At 41.1% G+C, this 18968-nt stretch overlaps 1 protein-coding gene across 1 annotated transcript; it reads right to left on the bottom strand.

Moving 5' to 3' along the window:
* Positions 1-3103: 3103 nt before the first annotated feature.
* On the bottom strand, positions 3104-5092 carry LOC141141484 (somatostatin-1). The gene is made up of 2 exons (XM_073629105.1): positions 4841-5092; positions 3104-3602 (listed from the first exon to the last, which is right to left on the bottom strand). Exons 1-2 carry the CDS (start codon positions 4973-4975, stop codon positions 3390-3392), a joined length of 348 nt encoding a protein of 115 aa, XP_073485206.1. The 5' UTR covers positions 4976-5092; the 3' UTR covers positions 3104-3389.
* Between the last annotated feature and the right edge of the window lie 13876 nt (positions 5093-18968).

The following is an 18968-nucleotide window of genomic DNA, read 5'->3' as shown; positions in this document are numbered from 1 at the left end:
ACTATGCGGTTGATTTACTAAAACTGGAGAGAGTGAAATCTGGCGCAGTTCTGCATAGAGACTAATCAGCTTCCAATGGTTTTTTTTGTCAAAGTCTAATTGAACAAACTGCACAGCTGGACTAGATTTTGCGCTAGTCAGTTTTAGATAATATATATATATATATATATATATATATATATATATATATATATATATATATTTAAAGTAAAGAAATGCAGTGCTTAAATGTCCATAAAAGCAAAGCAAACGTCTATCAATCCCAAAAGGCACCCGGTGGGTGAATGAACCTTGACTAAAAAGATGAACAGTGATCTTCCACCAACACCATAGTAAGCCATGCCTCTTACCCTTACAACTGGACTACTAGATTATAGGTGGTCAAAAACACCCAAACATCAATCCACCAGGGACTGCTCCAGCATGGATCTGGGCATCACTCCTCATGTTGAAAGGTGTAAAAATAAAACCACGTCATGGTGTAGTATATTAAAATTGTTTAAATGAATTAAAACCACATCTATATACCCACACAGTAATAGGTATAAACAGGCATGTCATATGAAAAGTTCCTGATGTTTCAAACCGACAAGATGGCCATGATCCTCATGCACAGCGGCGCCACACGTCCAAAAACTTTAACCTACGCAGTGTTTTGTTGTATCCAATGTCATCAGGGTTCACTCACCTATTGGGTGCCTCTCTGAATTGATGGACGTTTACTTTGCTTTTATGGACATTTAAACACAGCATTTCTTCACTTTAAATTTGTATATTGTCACCCATAATTTATGATGCCTGCCTTTACACGCACATCGCACATGAACTTTAATGGCATCCCAGTCTTAGTCTGTAGGATTATATTGAGTCCACCTTTTGCATCTATAACAGCTTCAACTCTTCTGGGAAGGCTGTCTACAAGGTTTAGGAGTGTGTCTATGGGAATATTTGACCATTCTTCCAGAAGTGCATTTGTGAGGTCAGGTACTGATGTGGATGAGAAGGCCTGGCTCGCAGTCTCTGCTCTTATTCATCCAAAAAGGTGTTCTATTGTGTTGAGGTCAGGACAGTGCAGGCCAGTCAAGTTCCTCTATTCACTCATCTATGTCTTTATGGACCTTGCTTTGTGCACTGGTGGGCAGTCACGTTGGAAGAGGAAGGGGCCATTCCAAACTGTTCCAACAAAGTTGGAAGCATGGAATTGTCCAAAAATGTCTTGGTATGCTGATGCCTTAAGAGCTCCCTTCTGTGGAACTAAGGGGCCAAGCCCAACCCCTCAAAAACAACCCCACCCCATAATCCCCCCTTCACCAAATGATTTCGACCAGTTCACAAAGCAAGGTCCATAAGACATGGATGAGTGAGTTTGGGGTGGAGGAACTTGACTGGCCTGCACAGAGTTCTGACCTCAAACCGAAAGAACACCTTTGGGATGAATTAGAGCGGAGACTGTGGGCCAGGCCTTCTTGTCCACATCAGTGCCTGCCCTCACAAATATGCTTCTGAAAGAATGATCAAACAATCTCATAGACACACTCCTAAACCTTGTGGATAGATTTCCTAGAAGAGTTGAAGCTGTTATAGCTGCAAAGGGTGGGCCAACTCAATATTGAACCCTGCAGACTAAGACCGGGATGTCATTAAAGTACCTGTAAAGGCAGATGTCCCAATACTTTTATATATATATCTATATATATAGATATATATATACATACTTTACAGGAAGAGTACAGAATTGAGTATCTTCAGCTGCTGGGATCCTTGTGTTGGTATCTTTTTGCACAGAAAGGTCTGGTCTTTGGTGTCGAGGATATTGACAAAGAAGAGGTGTCTGTGCAATTAAGTGTTTAAGTATACATTTAGGAGGATTAATAGGATGGTTGAGATTACGGGAGGAGGTTAGCATGAGAGGGAACTTTCAGGTAAGACATCACTTCCTGTGCTGGGAGCTCTGCACTTTGAATTTATAAAATTATACACATATGCTGTATAAGATTCTCTTTCATTTCATTTCTCATTCTCTTTACACGTTAGTTCCTTAACAGAAAAATGCTTTAAAAACATTCTTTTTTTTTTTTAAAGCTGAATTCTAGGCTGGAAGCAAAAAATACCCTTGTAATGCCCAGCGCCCCCCCCCCTGCAAGGATTAAATGCTCGTTAAGTCTAGGGGTAGAGGAAAAAAGCTATCGGCCCTGCATTGTATGTGATGATATCAGTGGGTGACTGTCAGCTGGTGCACCTTAAATGAGAGGCTATGGGACTGGTCACACAGAATAGAGGAAGGCTGCTTAAGCGAAGATTTAAGTCAAGTAATACAGCTTAACCCCTAGACCTAACAAGCATTTAACTTCTGCAGTGGGGAGGGGAGGGGGTGTATCCCACTGCAAAGGTTTTTTTTATCTGATTTACCAGATGTGAATGTCTGAGGTCAATGGATATCAGTGGCTGCATTTTTGGTATTGATAAATAAGTTATAATAACCATCTATCTCTGTAAAAAAAAAAAAAAAAAGTCCTCTACTAATTCGAGCAGGAAATGTGCAATGTGCAAACAAGAGGCAGGCTATGCAACAAAACACTCACATGGACTGTATGGAGATGTATCTCCTCTCTGTAGAGCTTGTGTGATGATGAACATGTGGGAGGGGAGAATGAAGAGCATCTCTCTGTCTGTCGTTACTGAATTTTGTTTGATGCCTGCTGTCCTGCTCGTTGACTAACAAGACAGGTAGTGAAATTACATGTGACATTTTGCATTGGAGGAAACTTTGCCACAAGGTAAGGGGAGCTATGCAAACCTCATTAAAATATACTGCTAGTGAAAGTGCATCTATCCTTTACATGTCATGAACAATGAAGAGGATTAAACCATTGAGTCTCATTAAACAATGTAAGCTGATACACCTTTTTTCTTAGATAATGGTCTTATACAGCCAAGCTTATATGTACTCCAGAACTGAAGAGGTTAACCCAACATTCTCTCTTCTGTTTGTACAATGCTGATCAGATGAGACACCTGTGTATGGGAATGGTGTTTGTCTATTGTCCTGATGCACGTTCATTTTTATATGACTTTAAAAAAAAATTATGACAAAGACGAAAGATTAAATTCATAGCTTGAAACACGCTTTATTGCAACAGATAATTAAAAAATAGTACATCTGTAAGAATTGAAAAGTGCATATTGTGTAAACTATAAAGAAAATCACAACCCAAGCAAATTATCTACAGTTTGAACTAAAAGTTTTATTAAACAACTCCAAATTAACATGTTTTATTCACCATAACTGTGTGTGGTATTTACAGTCTTCGGCTTGTATGATCAAGGCTTTGTCTAGGATTGAAGGAGTAGGAAAATAAAGGGCCAGAAGGTAGGGGAGCTGTTGAAGGCTAACAAGATGTGAATGTTTTCCAGAAGAAGTTCTTGCAGCCAGCTTTACGGTCTCTGGGGCCCAGAACTGGACTGGAGTTTGCAGACCGTTCTAGTTCTAATCTAACTTCATCTTGTTCAGCACCTCTGGGCAGGTCTTCAGATTCCAAAGCATCATTGTCTGTCTGGGATGGCTCTGATAGCAATTCTGCCAGGAAGTACTTGGCCAGCTCCTGCAAACAGAGAGGAAAAGAGTTGTTAGATTAAAAATTTTCTGAAAAATGGATGTATTAGAAAAAAAATGGTTCCGTTGTGGTTTTAAGTCAGATGCACAGGAAATACTTTGCACAATAAATTGCATTTAGTATCTTTAAAAAACGATGTAAGGAATGTAATCACAAAGCACACAAATATCAAATGTCAGACATATCAGAAATAATTATAGTAGCAAATGTTATATCTAGCATAAGATTTATGTACGCTCAATAAAATGGATAAATGACAGGTTGTCATCTTCAACTTCAGAGGTGTCTGAAATTACATAGTTACATAGTCTGGTTGAAAAAAGACACAAGTCCATCTAATTCAACCAATAAAAGGAAAAAAATTAGGGAGAGGAAAAATAGTTTTGAAACTACTTGTTCTCTTTATAAAATGCTGCAATAAACAGCTTTTATTGCAAGGCTGAACATTATTAGCATTATGCACTGTGACGCATGTTGAGAAATGCATAAAATACAGCACTTAGTAACTATGTTTCACTTTTTCAGTTACAGAAGTTATTATCCACTGTGTCAAGCTGTGTAATCTCAGTCTTTACTGAAATGTGATATATATATATATATATATATATATATATATATATATATATATATATATATTTATATTTATATATATATATATATTTATATATATAAGCAGCATAAAAACTGTGTTGCATAACTGTGGTTCTGTGGTTGTTATTTATATGACAACAGGAGGAATGCAAAAACAGGGTTTCAGACCATTTCATTAAATCAAGTTTTATTTTTAATAAAATTTACATTTTTTATGCTACTTGTCCAATAAAATTTGGGCTGTTATATGCAACTGCTCCAGGTTAGTTTTTTTAAGTTTTCACATATGAGCCCACAGCCTGGGTAAATTCTGCACAAAATCTTTTGGAACATTCAGCACCTCGGATAGCTCAACACTGATGCTAGCCAATCTAGTGCAATATTGCTGAACATAAATCAACAATTAGGATTCAGGTCAGTCTGGAATAAACAATATGCAACACACAAAATGTAGAACTCTTTAAAACTAAGCTGCAAGTGCTGTAGCAGCCCCCTGAAATTCTTACCTGATTATTATATAGCAAGGCACCTTGTATGCTTTATATCAGTTAACAAATCTGCAAGTAAAAAGGTCCCTATCCCTGTCAGTGTTTCTGCTGGTTGGACAGAAAATGTAAATTTAGGAGGTTACATACCTGTTTTCCTGCTGCTGCCAAAGATTTCTGCAGGAACTGGCGTAGTCTTGGGTCTGTAGGTGCAGCTGAGATTGAGTTGATAGCCAAAGCTAGTGAGAGTAGGGTCAGGGCACATTGAACTCGACAGGACTGCATCTCTTCAATAAGTTCTCTCAGCTGACTGTGGAAACGGTGCTATCAGAGCAGAAATGAAGCTGCTGTGACTGTTTCTTCTGCTTCTGCTCCTGGGATCTCTTTAGCCCCCTTTTAAATTCTCTATATGACGTCAGTGAAGGAAGAGCCCCCTCCTCCCCCTCTCTTTCCTGAGATAACCACCACTTTTATGCATCATTACCCCAAAGTAGATAAATCACTAAAGCCACCAACAAGAGAAGGAATTTTAAGAGGTTTCTATATTTTTTCTGCTATTTTATTGTTATACTGTTTACATAAGCTTTCAGCATAATTGAAACCTAATTGGTTTCTATGTTCTTCAAGATCATTTAACCTGATCTGTGCCAGAGTCACAACCCGGTGTTCCCTGTCTATAAATCCTCTGTTTGTCATTTCAATTTTTTTTTTTTTTTCTGAAGATGCAGATCATCGATGGTAAGATGAATATAACTATATTGAGAACTTTGTTGCTTTTACTCACTGTGATTTAAGAATAGTTTATGCTACAGTTCTTTAAGGCATGTACAAAGAACAGAATAATTACCAATCTGAAAAAAATATTTTAGAATATAGCCATTGATTTGTAAAGGTTTCTTATGTGTGTTGAATTACTACATAAATCAAAAAAAATCAAGAAAACAAGCTATTATCAAAGCTCAGAAGCTTAATGGAATGCCTCAAAGAATTTTTGGTTAAGCAGTCCACAGTCACGAAATGACACTTGGCAATTGTGGGCAGGACTGGGTGACAATTTCATGTCAAACACCTGCTGCCTGACATCTTTCTGGAGCATATCAATCCGTTTAGGAAATCTAGGGTTGATTTACTAAAACTGGAGAGTGCAAAAAATGGTGAAGCTCTACACAGAAACCAATCCGCTTCAAGGCTTTATTGTGAAAGATTAAATGAACAAGCCAAAGTTAGATTTGCTACCTTGCACAGCTGCACCAGATTTTGCACTCTCCAGCTTTAGTAAATCAACAAGTTTACGAACCACCTTTCAAGTTTACGGAGTGCTCTGTGGTTGCATATTTTCCAATGTTCATGGGCAATTTCAGAGCACATATGGCTAGCAAGACTAGCTATTGTTAAGGAATATTTTTAAGTTCACACTTATGCGATGCCGGACATTGCATGTGATTCACACCGCACTGCTGTGTACATCACATGCGGTGTCTGTGCGATGCAAATTCAGCCATACAGTTTGCATTGCTAAAATCGCATCGCATTTGCACCAAAATGGTGCAGGACCCTTTTTTTGGTCCGCACTGGAATAGAATCACATGGGTGACCCATGCGATCTGATTCCACACTTTGTACTGCATTCTGCAAACCGATTTGGGGGTGTCATTAACTTTATATTGACACCGGCAGCGGTTCGATGTCACTGTGAACTGCCTGCTGTTCAAATGCAATGCAGGAACTCGCACAGGAATCACAGTGGTTCCCGCATCACACCAGTGTAAACCGAACCTTAATGAGGTTGTAACCCTAAAAAAATAAAACTAAAAAAAAAAAATAAACCTTTATTGTTTGTGGCTGGGTTCACACCTAATACCGATGCGACTCCCAGCAGGGGTCCTGTGCGTCCCCGTTTACCATTTCAGGTCCGATTTCTGGCTGAATTCGGACCTGAAATGGACCAAAAGATGCACAGGACTCCTATTCAAATTCACATTGGATCTGCAGCGGAGATATGTGAACAGGCTCCAGCTGGTCAAAATCTCTTGCTATTGTAAATTCCCGCATCCAATTTACAACGGTGTGAACCCAGCCTAAAGTAGGTTAAACAGCATAGTGCTTGTACTGTCTAATCTGTCCCTTTCTATGCTGTAAAAAACCTGGTTGATCCTGCCTGTACTTGTGTCCCCCTATGTGAACTGCCCACGGTAATCATGGCTGCAGATCCATAATACAGTGGTCAGTTTACGTGCCTCCATCATCCCGCTGTGTCTCTCTTCTCTCCCCCTCCCTCCCAGCCTGTCAGCTCCTAGTGTGTGAGCGATCTCCTCCCCTCCACTCCTGTTGCTATTAGTAGCTGGCAGTAAAGTCAGAGAGTAGGATTACTGCCAGACCCTCTGTTAGGTATACTACACAGTGTAAATGTTTTTTGAAAATAATGTCACTAAATATCTTATTTCAATTCTTCTCTGTGTGGTCACATGACCTCCCGCCACTCTCCTCTCTTGATCTAAGGACTACAGTGGGAGGGGCCAAGCAGACAGCACAGTGGTCCCAGGTCCTCCCACTGTTGTCAGAGGGGAATCTCAGCCCTTCCAGCTGTAGCCCTTAGAAGGGGGGAGGAGAGCGGTGGGAGATCACATGACACAGAGGCAATCTGAAATATGGTATTTAGCGGCATCATTTAAAAAAAAAAAACATTTACACTGTCTAGTATACCTTACTGGAACAGAGGGGCTGGCATAAATCCTACTGAAACAGAGAGAAATGGTGGCACATCCGGAAATAAAATCAAAAAAGTTTATTGAAAATCCATAAAATCAAGGAACATGACATACATTGATCCAATAAGGTGCTCAGTGGACGCGTTTCATAAATCCTACTCTCTGACTTTACAACCACATTAACTTGCAAATGTGGTATTTACAGATCGATCACATATACATCATATGCACTCGCAAACCAGAACTCTGATATGTGATCATAGAGAGATCTGCATACACTAAAAGCTTACTTAAACCTTATTTCACTTTCAAATGGCAGATCACGTCATGTGATTAGCGAAGGGCCAGTTCACACCATAGAAATGCAGTCTGGATGCATTCTAGATGCTTTTCTGCATGCGCATGTTTAGTGCATTTTTGCTGCAGTCAAGTGCATTTTTCCCCCCTCTTTTTTCTTAACCTTAAGGGCCAGTTCACACCAGATGCAGTTCCGTGTGCTTTTTTTCTGAACAAAATGCATGCACGGTGTTTTCCATGTATTCCAATGGCTCTAGTTTACACCATGAAGTCAGTTTCCGGTCAGTTTCTGCACCAGAAACTGACTGCATGGTGTGAACTAGAGCCATTGGAATACATGGAAAACACTGTGCATGCATTTTTAGTGACTAAAAAAAGCGCACAGAGCTGCACGGAACTACATCTGGTGTGAGCTGGCCCTAAATAAGGACATGTGTGTTCTAGTGCATTTTTGGTGCATTTAGATGCGTTCCGGTGCGCTCCAGTGTGTTTTTGATGCTTTTTACAGCATTCCAGTACAGTCCAGTGCAGGAAAAATGCAGCATGTTCTTATCAGGAACCATGAATCAGACCGAGACAGAAGTATAGTTAAATCTCACTTGTTTAATAATAATATAAGGTAAACAGAGTAAACATAGTCAAAACAAGCCAGAGTTCAGTAACCAGATCGGGTAGTCAGTCAAGCAAATGTCAGAGAGCCAGAGATAAACGTAGTAGTACAGCAAACAGGATCAGGAGCGGTAAGGAACATCAGCCAAGCAAGTCTTCAACAGGAGAAAGTCTCTGTGATGTTGACAAAGGTGAAGGCAGAGATCAAGTGAGCTGGACGACTTTAAGTAGGCAGGACTGATGAGCAGAATCAACAGCAGCTGGGTAACTGTGGAGAGAGATGGGAGCTGGCAATTAGCCAACAGCTGAGCGGCCAGCTCAGAGAAGGAAGGGCTGAGCCCAGCCCTGACAGTTCTACTTTTTTTTCTGGACCTGGAACGCACTAGAACTGCAAGGGCTGGTGTAAACTATGCCGTTAAAAACCATATAACCTAATTTGCATGCCTTTTTGATGCAGAAAAAAAAAAACACACTGGACTGCATTTGGTGTGAACTGGCCCTAAATCAAATAGCTACCCAGAGACAATTCTAGATGAATTATAAGTTTGTCTGCAGTAGACACTTCATTGTTAATAATACACCACAGCCTTAAAGTTGTCAGTAATTTCAAACAGTGACAGGAACTTAAGTCACTGCTCTATCATTTTAAAATTAGTGAAATCGTATGGCAGTGTAACTATGACGGGCAACTGAGCATTTGTGAGTCCATGTAAACAATCCATCTCCACTTTAAGTCTTCCAATCCTTTTCTCTCTTTAGAATAGTAAAATGGTTCTTATCTGTGCATTCTTTGCCAAGAATTATAATTCCCCATGGGGTGGGACTTTACAGGGTCAAGAAGGTGTTTGTTTTTTCTATAAAAATATATAAATTGTATTAAAGATACAGTAAAATTGGGTACACAGAACAATATTTAAAATTCCAAATAAAAAAGCAAACACAGGATCATATAATATGATACATATAGACTAATCTTTATGCAGAGGTTGCATATTGTGTCCTATGCGTTTCAATGTCAACCGGCTTCTTCTTCAGGGACAACCCTGCAAATATTATGGTGTGATAAAGTGTTCTTAAACAAGTGGAAATGAAAATCGATCATATAAAAACTGCATGTGAAACCACACATTTGCCACCCCCCTCATAGACCAACTGCCAATCCCCAAGCCAGTATGAACATGTAGGGAGGGAGGTAAAAAGAAGGGATGCAGTTCCTAGGCCAGAGCGGGCCAGTCGGGTGTGCACTGAGACCTTAAATTGAAGCATTAAGCTCCCAAGTAGCTTTTATAGGTAGGTGTTATACATACATCGAAAAAGGTATCTACAGGCTCAGTGTGAAATCATGGCTGGATCAGATCTATAAAGTATGTCCATGGAAAGACAGCACAGTATTCTATCTGTGAACTGTACTTGTACTACAGGTTTGGGCCTTCAGTTGTTGTGAAGGAAACTCACTTCTGTTGCTCCCTCATTGGTGTCATCATTTTCACTGGTCTTTTTGCAAGTGCTGGATCTTCAGCCACCTTGATTGGCCAGGCCTGGAATGTTGTACATAACGCTCATTTGCAAGAGAGGTCATTCCAGCACCAAAGTATCCCAAGAATGTTTACTGAGCTGTGCATGTGCAGCTCAGTGTACATTTTAAAGAAAAATGCAAAGAGGTAGATAACTTGGTTTTCTATGGGTCACGTTCAAATTTGTGCATTTTATGGAATAGGCCAGGGACTTTTTTTCTGTTTTTTGGTTCCATAGGCTTCAATGGATCAAAAACGTGTACTGAAAACGCAAAATGCACCTGGGATATGCAGTCTACAACCTACATAGGTGTGAACAAAGCCTTATTGCAGAGACATGCTATGTCTTCTAAAAAAGAAAAAAATCCTGCCTGCTTGTAAAGCTCAATTTTTTTTTTACATTTTCAGTTAATTTCCACTTTAATTTAACCCTGACCACTCCTCCCTACACAAACATTTAACAGTATTCAACAGGTTACATTTGTTTCCTTGTAGGAATTAGTCAGCCTTGTCATTTCATTTTCCATTAGGGGCCTTTTATCTGCTGTTTACCTTTAGTGAGCTGTTAATGATTCAGTAAATATAAAGACCTGAGTTAAAATTCCCTTTCTTCATACAAAGTATTGTGTACATTTTTAATAAGTAGCTATGTTTTAATTAGTAAAGGGTCATGTACAGTATGTGTTCTCCATTAGAGGTGGGACAGGCTACAGGTGACACAGTGTGCAGAGGAAGTAGGTAACAGGTGTGAGTTTGTCATCACGCATACTGCTGGGTTTACTGGCCCTGTACTTGCAGCTTTTTGCTGAAAATTGGATAAATGCTGTTCATACTGTTCAGCATCTACCTTTAGTATGTAGACATTATCCATGCAGATACCAGCTTCAGCCTCATGAATATCCTATTATCACCAGATGTTCAGACAACAGTTGTGTTCTATTTTCTAAATAGGATAAACATTACTTCCCTTACAGGGAAAGCAACTAAGAATACATCAAAATTCACCAAAACTCTAAAAAAAAAAAAAAAAAAAAAAATGCCTATTCAGTGCAGAAATTTATATTTTTGAATAAAGACAAAAACAGCATTTTAACGACTATAGTGTTCCTATGAGACAATAGTAAGCTATCACATCTCTTTGGGTGCCAAGATGGATGGAGATCTGATTTAAAGGGATAGGTTTCCTCTATCAACTACCCTATCAAGGTTGAAAAATAATTATCTTGCTTCTAACATATACTGTATATTCCTCCCTGGGCCACTCACAATATGACAGTCTTTTACATTAAAAACCATAAAGACTTTGTATACATCTTTTGCTAAATTGTACATCGTTGTAGATGTTTGAAATTAATACAAGCTACAGATACATGTGAACGTGCATAGGGAGGAGCAGCGTGCTGACGTCACCACAACAACGCAAGGTCCCAGAAGGAACGGGCTAATATCGAGAGCCAGCCGACTCAAATGCTTTTATAACATGCTTTTCACTTTTTGAGACATTGTAAGTGCGATTTCAGCTTTCTTTTGTTATTAAATGTTTTATTAAATTACACTATAGAAGCCCTTTTTTTCTAACATGGGGAACTTCTGACCGCACGCCAACTCAAGGATAACTCCAGGAAAGGAGAGGGGAAATCTGGTTGTTAAGCATAGAAACCCGGGCTGGGGCATAAGCCACAGGTGGATACGATCTCCCTAAAAAGAGATCTATACAGCTGGTAGGCGGCAGTCATTTCTCAGGTGGAGGAATCTTTCTATCTCAAGTCCATCACTACTTCTTGGGTGTTTTCCGTTTTAAGTCACCAATAATCAGTGAACTGAGGATATCTTATATGAATTCAGTTGAGAATACTACTTGATTGTGGAACTTATCCTTCAAGAATCCTCTTGGTGTGGATTTTCCCATAGGACTCTCAACCTTAGACTAATATAGTGTGATCTATTTGGTTTTATTTGTGTTTCATTTGTTTTTACTAATTTTCAATACTTATGTTCAACCATTGTATATCATATGGTCACTTTTTGAGCAACCCATTTTAGTGTTTCTCGCCATCAGATTGGGAAGGATCGTATCCTCCATTTGATATGGACATTTAGTGTATGTGGATATATGTCACCATATGTACTTAGTTTTACTCAGCGCAGCATATCGTTTTAGAATTTCCATATTGTGTGTATCTCACATTTAAGTTGCAGCAGGATCCAATATTTACCATTCTATACTGAGTGGAATGGCCTACCAGACAGCGCAGTAATTTCACCTTTGATATGTAACTAATACAGCAGTGCTATGGTCTAGAGGATGAAGCTTTTGTAATGTATATTCCTCTAGAGAGTCTTAAAAGAGCGAACTAGGAATTTTTTGATTCTCCTGAATACATGCATACAAAATTGTCTGAGAAAATCTTACAACTCATGAATCATGACTGCTTGGATTCTTAAACTGCTCACAGCACTAAACTGACCTACAAACAAATATTCAAGAGAATTAAAACTGCTGAACTAGCAAATCTAAGCATCCCTTCTAGAAAGGAAAGCTCTTCTTAAAGGTTGACTGGAAAGAGGTAAAGTGTTCGATTGTAAATGAGCATCTTTATCCCCAGTCTTCCCCCAACCTCTGCCTTTGATATTGCTGAGTACCATTTAAACCTATGGGAAGTTTTCTGATGAAGTGAAAGAAGGGCTGACAGCAGAGATGACTAATATAAAAATGTTATATCAGTGTAATAGGGTATGAGAGCGAATTGGGATTGTATAATTTTAATACAATTGTCTCACGTTAATGCCCCCTAATTACATTTGAGTGCAGTATTTCTATTACGTGTCATTTCATTTCAAGAAAAAGTTAGGCCTCATATGTTATGCTGTGGTTGAATGTTCTGGTATACTACTACTCAACACTCAGCACTCCTGGATTGTGAATGTTAACATCATCATCTAGACACACCACCACTTTCTGTGGTGGCTGCTAGGGATGAGCCGAACACCCCCCTGTTCGGTTCGCACCAGAACATGCGAACAGGAAAAAAGTTTGTTCGAACACGCGAACACCGTTAAAGTCTATGGGACACGAACATGAATAATCAAAAGTGCTAATTTTAAAGGCTTATATGCTTATATACATGTTTCCTGTGTTTAGAACAGTCTGACAGCAAAATGACATTTCGAAGGAAAAAAGCCATTTAAAACTACTCGCGGCTATTGCATTGCCGGTCCGACAATACACATAGAAGTTCATTGATAAAAACGGCATGGGAATTCCCCACAGGGGAACCCCGAACCAAAATTTAAAAAAAAATGACGTGGGGGTCCCCCTAAATTCCATACCAGGCCCTTCGGGTCTGGTATGGATATTAAGGGGAACCCCGGCCAAAAAAAAAAAAAAAAATGACTTGGGGGTCCCCCTAAATTCCATACCAGACCCTTCAGGTCTGGTACGGATTTTAAGGGAACCCCGTGCCAAAAAAAACCCGGCGTGGGGTCCCCCCAAGAATCCATACCAGACCCTTATCCGAGCACGCAACCTGGCAGGCCGCAGGAAAAGAGGGGGGGACGAGAGAGCGGCCCCCCTCCTGAACCGTAGCAGGCCACATGCCCTCAACATTGGGAGGGTGCTTTGGGGTAGCCCCCCAAAACACCTTGTCCCCATGTTGATGAGGACAAGGGCCTCATCCCCACAACCCTGGCCGGTTGTTGTGGGGGTCTGCGGACGGGGGGCTTATCGGAATCTGGAAGCCCCCTTTAACAAGGGGACCCCCAGATCCCGCCCCCCCTGTGTGAAATGGTAAGGGGGTACAAAAGTACCCCTACCATTTCACTGAAAAACTGTCAAAAATGTTAAAAATGACAAGAGACAGTTTTTGACAATTCCTTTATTTAAATGCTTCTTCTTTCTTCTATCTTCCTTCATCTTCTTCTTCTGGTTCTTCTGGCTCTTCTGCTTCTTCCTCCGGCGTTCTCGTCCAGCATCTCCTCCACGGCGTCTTCTATCTTCTTCTCCTCGGGCCGCTCCGCACCCATGGCATGGGGGGAGGCTCCCGCTCTTCTCTTCATCTTCTTCTCTTCTTCATCTTCTTCTTCATCTTCTTCTTTTCTTCTCTTCTTCATTTTCTTCTCCGGGCCGCTCCGCATCCATGCTGGCATGGAGGGAGGCTCCCGCTGTGTGACGGCGTCTCCTCGTCTGACGGTTCTTAAATAACGGGGGGCGGGAACACCCGGTGACCCCGCCCCCCTCTGACACACAGTGACTTGATGGGACTTCCCTGTGACGTCACGGGGACTGCCACCGGGAAGTCCCGTCATGTCCCGTGCATCAGAGGGGGGCGGGGTCACCAGGTGGCCCCGCCCCCCGTTATTTAAGAACCGTCAGACGAGGAGACGCCGTCACACAGTGGGAGCCTCCCTCCATGCCAGCATGGATGCGGAGTGGCCCAGAGAAGAAGATGAAGAAAAGAAGAAGATGAAGAAGAGAAGAAGAGAAGAAGATGAAGAAGAGAAGAAGATGAAGAGAAGAGCGGGAGCCTCCCCCCATGCCATGGGTGCGGAGCGGCCCGAGGAGAAGAAGATAGAAGACGCCGTGGAGGAGATGCTGGACGAGAACACCGGAGGAAGAACCAGAAGAGCCAGAAGAACCAGAAGAAGAAGATGAAGGAAGATAGAAGAAAGAAGAAGCATTTAAATAAAGGAATTGTCAAAAACTGTCTCTTGTCATTTTTAACATTCTTGACAGTTTTTTAGTGAAATGGTAGGGGTACCCCCCCTTACGATTTCACACGGGGGGCCGGGATCTGGGGGTCCCCTTGTTAAAGGGGGCTTCCAGATTCCGATAAGCCCCCTGCCCGCAGACCCCCACAACCACCGGCCAGGGTTGTGAGGATGAGGCCCTTGTCCTCATCAACATGGGGACAAGGTGTTTTGGGGGGCTACCCCAAAGCACCCTCCCAATGTTGAGGGCATGTGGCCTGGTACAGTTCAGGAGGGGGGGTGCTCTCTCGTCCCCCCCTCTTTTCCTGCGGCCTGCCAGGTTGCGTGCTCGGATAAGGGTCTGGTATGGATTCTTGGGGGGACCCCACGCCGGGTTTTTTTTGGCACGGGGTTCCCCTTAAAATCCGGACCAGACCTGAAGGGTCTGGTATGGAATTTAGGGGGACCCCCACGTCTTTTTTTTTTTTTTTTTGGCCGGGGTTCCCCTTAATATCCATACCAGGCCCGAAGGGCCTGGTATGGAATTTAGGGGGACCCCCACATCATTTTTTTTTTAATTTTGGTTCGGGGTTCCCCTGTGGGGAATTCCCATGCCATTTTTATCAATGAACTTCTATGTGTATTGTCAGACCGGCAATGCAATAGCTGCGAGTAGTTTTAAATGGCTTTTTTCCTTCGAAATGTCATTTTGCTGTCAGACTGTTCTAAACACGTTAAACATGCGCCCCTTTACAGGCATACTATAGACACCCCCCAGGTACGAAATTTAAAGGGATATTACACTTTTATTGTTTGACTTTAAGCATTATTAAAATTACTGCTCCTGAAAAAGCGGCCATTTTTGAAAACTTTTTTTTTGCATTGATCCATGTCCCCTGGGGCAGGACCCAGGTCCCCAAACACTTTTTATGACAATAACTTGCATATAAGCCTTTAAAATGAGCACTTTTGATTTTTTCCATAGACTTTTAAAAGGTGTTCCGCCTCATTCGAATTTGCCGCGAACACCCCAAATTGTTCGCTGTTCAGCGAACTTGCGAACAGCCAATGTTCGAGTCGAACATGAGTTCGACTCGAACTCGAAGCTCATCCCTAGTGGCTGCATTTATTGCCTCTCATGGATGCTTATATGAATACTGGATGCACTTAAGGAGCGTGCAATGTCCAGCTTTTAGCTGAACACCAATGCATATTGATTGTCACATCAAAGAACAATTGACTCTATGTGTGATGCTTTTACATGTTCTTCCAGAAAGCAAGAAACGTAGGAGTACTCAGACAGCTGGGGACACAATGCACCGTGATCATAAGTAGAATGAACCATTACAATTGTTCCTATTAACACAACATATAACAACTTCTACAATTATACAAGAATGATTCCTTACACATGGCAACAGTTCAAACACTCTGGAGAAGTTGGATTTGAATACATTGGGCTTGGATAGCACTTGGATAACACTTGTTTCCTATGTGTCAGGAATCAGCAGAAGGAATGACCAGCTGTGCATAGCTACACGTAGGAAACAAGAAACACAGCAAATGTGAAGCTATAAGTGAACCAAAACCAAATGACGAAATGCCTAACTAACAAGTAAACAATATACAAAATGAGGAACATGGATAAGCACGGTAATAACAGAGATGCAAAAAGGAGGGGGGAACCAGGACTGGGATCAGGAACAAGGGGAGCAGATATAAGGCAGCAAGGTGCAAGAGCAAGATCAGGATAAATGGCAAGCAGTAACTACAGAGACAAAATACCCTCCCAGCAGCCAGCATCAGATGTAGACTGGTTACTGGGATCTGCTGGTTGCTGGGAGACACCCACTGGTGGACACCAGGACTACAACCTCCCGCTCTGGGAAGCACAGTGCCACCAGCAGTTAATCCAGGTCTTGGCACTATGACTGACCAACAACATGTTTAAGACTGAGTGTTCTTTCAGTGTATGTAGTGTACTAAAGCTATGGTATGGAGCTGATCCAATTTGTTTTCTTTGAGTTCTGCAGGTTTCTGTTCATAATGGTACCTTCTCATCGCTGTGCACTGTGCAAATGATTTGCTCTTTGAATAACATGGTCATCTATTATCCCTCAGGTGGTCAGTGCATACCCTTGATAAATTAGGAAGTGATTTGTTCCCTTCAGACTGCACTTCTGTGGAGTAACTAGCATCTGCATCACCATGGGACAGAACTATATCTGAGCACCACAAACTGAAAACACTATTTGATTAATTTTTAGCAGTCAACGCAAACTCACACATCCATCCATGTCTCCATGCTTTATTTTGTTAGGGATTTACTTTGAAAAACACCCCTCTAGCATTTCTTGCCATGGCCATCTTGAGTAATGGCTGATGATTCATGTAGCATTCAGTTCCTGGAATCCATCCACATTTAACTAATGCCGTGTACACACAACCAGACTTTTCAACAGCAAAGGTCTGATGGAACGAATCCGCTGGACAATTCGATCGTGTGTGGGCTTCATCGGACCTTTGCTGTCAAAAAAATCAGACGGACCTTAGAAATAGAACATGCTTCAAATCTTTCCGACGGACTCGAGTCCAATCAAAAAATCCATTCATCTGTATGCTAGTCCGAGAAATGAACAATGACGCAAGGGCAGCTATTGGCTACTGGCTATGAACTTCTTTATTCTAGTCCAGTCGTACATCATCACGTTCGAATCAGTCGGACTTTGGTGTGATCGTGTGTTGGCAAGTCCGTTGCGTCAGAACTCCGTTGAAAGTCCATCAAAAAGTCCTTCAGAGTTCAGTCTGTCGAACGTCCGCTCGTGTGTACACGGCATTAGGCATGCAGGTAGGAGGACGTGCTTAGCCAAGAAATCCCCTTCTCCTTTCCTCCAGATGAAAGAATAAAATGCCTATGAAGACTACTGGGATGTATGATATCATTTTGGCCTAGGCCAGAAACCAGATAGCAACTGAAAAAATATAAAAAAAAAAATAAAACAAGTATATATAGTATACCTTCTTATGTATTTACTAATGCTAGCAGCATAAGGATGAAAAATAGTCAAAGCTGATTGAAAGAGTCTAGTTCTGCGTTAGCTGACTATATCCTACAGAATAGCATTGGATATGTTCAGGCCTACTCAGAAAGTAGTACACTAAATATGTACACTTTACCAAGGTCATATCAGAAGTTGGTGGTTGTTATGGGATATTAGACATGTGCGATTTGTTTCGTAACTAATCGAAATTTGGCTGAATTTTGCATCTTTCGGACTTTCAGATGCATCTGAATAACTGAAGAAAAAAATAATGAATTTCAACTAATACAAAAGAAATGATAACAAAAATAAGGAATGAATTTGGCATGATTCGGTAATTCGTTAAGCCCCCTTTCACACTGAGGCGTTTTTCAGGTGCTAAAGGGCTAAAAATAGCACCTGTAAAGTGCCTGAAAAACGCCTCCCCTGCAGCCCCAGTGTGAAACCCTGAGTGCTTTCACACCGGAGCAGTGCGCTTGCAAGCAGCATCTTTGGAGCGATTTAGGAGCGGTGTATAGACTGTTCCTCCACCGCCCCTGCCCATTGAAATGAATAGGCAGCACTGCCAAAGCGCCTGCAAAGCGCTTCGGCAGCAGCGCTTTTAACCCTTTCTTCGGCTGCTAGCGGCAGTTAAAAGCATCCGGCTAGCGGCCGAACCGAAAAGTGCCGCTAAAATGACGGTAAAGCCAATTAGTCCATTTAGTTGATTAATTTTGTGCTGAAGGTTGGATTACTGGCAAAGTGCATTCTTGAGAACTGAGTGAGAAGTGTGTTGTATTGAATTTGAGCAGAGGAGAAGAGATATTGTCATTGTGTGTGTTAATGGATTCAATAAACAAACACATTTCCAAACTACAAATCGTTATCATGAATATATATACATACATAAATAACAAATTATCCAAAAATGAAACAATTAAGCAATAAAATTAATTGATTTGTTATAATGAATATCTATACTCAGAAATAAGAATTATCCGAAAACGAATTAACGTAATATAACGAATATAACAAAACAAAATTATGTATTTTACGAATGAAAATGAAACAAAACAAAATTTTCCATTGTCACACTTTACACATCACCATTGTTCTGCACATCTTTATTGAATAACCACCCCCTATCTTTTGTTAGTCTAAGCAGGAAGCAGAAGTCAAGTAATGTTTGTATCATTCAGTGGCTCCAGCAGACCTTAGTCAGCTGGGATGGGTAATTTTAGGAAAGTTCTTCTGCACAGCATAGAATAGGCATGCAGTAATATGTTCAGATGGTTTAAAAAGTCAGTGGATGGCACTAGGTCCTTAAAACATTTTCCATTATCACCAATTAGTGTGCAGGTGATGACAATATACAATGTACTAGACACTGGGGTGCTGGTCTCTGCACACCAAGCATCTTCCACAGTCACCTTGGGCTGTGATT

Source organism: Aquarana catesbeiana, linkage group LG04 (assembly GCF_042186555.1).
Source record: "Aquarana catesbeiana isolate 2022-GZ linkage group LG04, ASM4218655v1, whole genome shotgun sequence".
NCBI lineage: Eukaryota > Metazoa > Chordata > Amphibia > Anura > Ranidae > Aquarana > Aquarana catesbeiana.
Note: the sequence above shows the minus strand (reverse complement) of the source record. Positions and strands in the feature narration are given on the sequence as shown.

Coding starts and splice junctions, on each gene's coding strand:
- LOC141141484 (XM_073629105.1), bottom strand. CDS start 4,975: ATGCAGTCCTGTCGAGTTCAATGTGCCCTGACCCTACTCTCACTAGCT. Junction 3,603..4,840: donor TGGCAGCAGCAGGAAAACAG/GTATGTAACCTC, acceptor CTCTGTTTGCAG/GAGCTGGCCAAGTACTTCCT.